The 3,626-nt window shown below is 32.6% G+C and overlaps 1 protein-coding gene across 1 annotated transcript in view; it reads right to left on the bottom strand.

Moving 5' to 3' along the window:
- The window catches only part of si:ch73-242m19.1 (coiled-coil domain containing 162), a 28,871-nt gene that overhangs the window by 15,917 nt on the left and 9,328 nt on the right, over positions 1-3,626 (bottom strand). The window contains exons 16-22 of the mRNA XM_016545925.1: positions 3,348-3,548; positions 3,142-3,263; positions 2,219-2,349; positions 1,562-1,595; positions 1,217-1,369; positions 909-1,002; positions 604-812 (exon numbers count right to left, since the gene is read on the bottom strand). Of these exons, the coding sequence (XP_016401411.1) occupies positions 604-812; positions 909-1,002; positions 1,217-1,369; positions 1,562-1,595; positions 2,219-2,349; positions 3,142-3,263; positions 3,348-3,548 (944 nt within the window). The remainder of the gene's footprint in view (positions 1-603; positions 813-908; positions 1,003-1,216; positions 1,370-1,561; positions 1,596-2,218; positions 2,350-3,141; positions 3,264-3,347; positions 3,549-3,626) is intronic.

Genomic DNA, 3,626 nt, shown 5'->3' with positions numbered 1-3,626 from the left:
ACGGAGCCGTTTTAGGTAGGCGTGGCTGACTCTTAACTTTTATAAAGAATATCTCTTTGGATTTAAGACTTTAGTCTGGAACTTTACAGATCTTCTTTATGCACCAAGAGCTTGTAACACTCCAAAGAGAAAGGAAAAATTATAACCGTATCATATGACCCCTTTAAGAACTGTAAGAAAAGTGATAGAATACAATTTTTTTTAATTTAAATTAACAAATTAAAGGCAGAAAAACAAATACTAGCATTATGTAAAACACTAAAGTACTTAAAATCTAAATATTTTTTATGCTTTTCTTAATTAAAAAAAGCACAGTCTTACTTAGTATTTTTGTCTTGTTTTCCACTACAAATAATTAAAAATTCTTAAATTCGAGATACATTAACTTAAATGTAAGTGTTTTTTTTTTTTTATTATCAAAATTATGTTAGTTTATGCTTAAAACAAGAAAAAATATCTGTCAGTGGGGTAAGAAAAATTATCTTGTTTTCCCTCAAAATTAAGTTTATTTATCTCACCCCACTGACAAATATTTTTTCTGTATTTTTTGAAAATATGCTGTCATAAAAATAATGTCATTTTCTTCTTCAGTTTTGTGCAGACCTGTTTCTAGTAGCTAAAGCATGTTTCCTGGTTTCCGAGGAAGTAGTTCCTCCATTCTGCAGCAGCAGGTCTGTATCTGAAGCCTGAACCAGCTTCTCTGTCCTATAGCATAAGGACGCTTGTTTAAGTGCACCAATCAGAGCGTTCTTCTGCACCACTTGACACACCAGAACCACCTGCAGGTTCTCCAGGCTGGACTGATTCATGAGCTGAAGGACAGAGACAGAAAGGTCAAACGATTAATCTACTGAACAAAAATAATGTGCCAAAATGTGCATAATAATTAAAAATCATCATGTGATTACCTGTAAAACGGCTTCATTAGATTGAAAGTTAAATTTGCCAATATGACTCTCATCAAGCTCCTGAACAGCGAGAGGCAGGCTGTTTGGGACAAACCTATAAAACAGGAAGTGAGATTTTTACACAATTAATACATTTAATACTTGTGTAATAACAGTGAGCAATAGTAATAGATATGCTAACCTTAAAAAACATTAATTACAGTATTTAGGCACTACATACCTCATACACACTACACTGCATTCAAATGATTGTTTTCAACAGATGCTGATAGTGTCTCAAGGTCGATATCAGTTCTGCAGACGTTTACCTGTCAGCATTCTGTTTGTCGTCCTGGAGGGCCGTGATGAACACAGGAAGTTGTTTTGGAATCTCTTTCTGCACAGCAAACTCAAACTGCACCGGCCGCAGGTACAAATGAACTTCATCAAAGCCCATCAGTCTGGCCACTGATTTATATAATCTAGAGCGACATGACAGAAAGCACAAGACATGCAGGTGAGAGTCTGATGACTTCAGCTGCTTTTTCAGTCGTCATTTTAAGGAAAGACCTAAGAGTAAATTGACTAATGAATATTTTAAAATCTTTTTTCCCAACTGAGGTTTATTAATGTTTTTATTGTTTATTTTGTTATTTATGTTTATTTAAATGTACAAAAGTAAAGGCAGCACATATATGCGTGTATATACTGTATAAATTACATTATATTTACATTTAATCATTTATCATTATATATATATATATATATATATATATGCATGCATGCACATACACTACCGGTCAAAAGTTTGGGATCAGAACGATTTTTAATGTTTTTTAAAGGAGTTTCTTATGCTCATCAAGGCTGCATTTATTTGATCAAAAATACAGGAAAAAATATAATATTGTGAAAATTATGATGTAATGTAACATTTTTCTATTTTAATATACATTAAAATCTAATTTATTCCTATGATGCAAAGCTGAATTTTCAGCATCATTACTCCAGTCTTCAGTGTCACATGATCTTCAGAAATCATTCTAATATGCTGATTTATTATCAGTGCTGGAAACTGATATAAATATGGAAACTGATATAAATCTTTTCTAACAATATAAATCTATGCTATCACTTCTTAACAATTTAACACATCCTTGCTGAATAAAAAGTTTTAATTTCTTTCAAAAAAAAAGAAAGAATACAAATTTACTGACCCCAAACTTTTGAGTTTTTTTAACACGTTTATATTGTTAGAAAATATTTCTATTTTAAATAAATGCTCTTCTTTTTTACCTTTTTATTCATCAAAGAATCCTGAAAAAAAGTATCACAGGTTCCCGGTGTTTTCGATCTGTGCAGCTCACACAGTTCAGCACAGGCCCGTTCAAGACCCTCGTACAGCCGCGACGCCAAACACAATGAGGGGTGAATCTCTAAAAAATACACACTCTTCAAAGCAGGCCTGCAATGAAAGTACAAGGAGGCAAATATACACTACTGGTCAAAAGTTTGTAAAGATTAAGATTTTAAAATTTTTTTTGGAAGAAGTCTCATTTGATGAAACATACAATAATATTGTGAAATATTATTACCATTTAAAATAACTGCTTTCAATTTGAATATATTGTAAAATGCAATTTATTCCTGTGATCAAAACTGAATTTTCAGCATCATTACTCCAGTCTTCAGTGTCACATGATCCTTCAGAAATCATTCTAATATGCTGATTTTTAATATTATCACCGCCATTCTACCATTCAAAAGTTTGGGGTAAGTAATTAATAATATTATTCAGGAAGGACGCATTAAATTGATCAAAAGTAGCAGTAAAGCCATTCATAACTTCACAAAAGATTTAAATAAACCTCTTCTTTTTAACTTTTTTTTATTCACTAAGGAAACTTAGAAAAATAGAAAAGAAAAAGAAAGCCTAAAAATTCTTAATTTCCACAAAAAATATTAAGCACCAAAAACTGTTTTAACACTGATAATAATAAGAACCATTATTAATAAATGAGTACCAATAATAATTGATAATAATAAAGCAGCAAATCAGCATATTAGAATTATTTCTGAAGGATCATGTGACACGGAAGACTAGAGTAATGATGTAATTTTTTTTTTCAAATTTGAACACATGACTTTGGCTTTGCTAACACCATGCTTCGCTTTAGTTGTTACAGGAATGACATGTATTGTGTGAATTTGAATTTAATTTGATGTTGCATTTAAGGTTTATTATTGTGAAATTTACCTGCTTCCACCGACTGATACCAGATGTTTAGGGATGTAATTTGGTGGCAGGCCGTATTCACTAGGACAACCATTCTGTCCCTCCCTCCATATTCTCTCCAGATATTGTCTCTGCTCATCAATCTAATGTTCAGAAAACATCCGAGAATAAAATAATGTGAAAGCTCAGGTGAGTTAAACATGATTAAAGAACAAATGCTCGGTTGCCTGATTGTTCAGCACTAGTTTGATGAGCTGTTGGTGGCTTTGGAGGCAGACAATCGTGTCCCTGTAAGCTTGAACAAAATATCCAGCAGTAAAATCCATCTGTGGCCTTCTGTGCATGATGTCTGTGATGACCTGAGCCAACCTGAACCATTCATCTGGATCTGTGACATGCTGATATGCCTCCAAATAGCAATTCAAGAGCTGCAAACACAAGACGGCATTTTATCACTGACATAAACTACTTTTCGAGTAATAGTACTGTTTCGGGTCAGTAATGTT

This window comes from Sinocyclocheilus rhinocerous, unplaced genomic scaffold (genome assembly GCF_001515625.1).
Source record: "Sinocyclocheilus rhinocerous isolate Xijiao unplaced genomic scaffold, SAMN03320098_v1.1 scaffold853, whole genome shotgun sequence".
Classification (NCBI taxonomy): domain Eukaryota; kingdom Metazoa; phylum Chordata; class Actinopteri; order Cypriniformes; family Cyprinidae; genus Sinocyclocheilus; species Sinocyclocheilus rhinocerous.
Note: the sequence above shows the minus strand (reverse complement) of the source record. Positions and strands in the feature narration are given on the sequence as shown.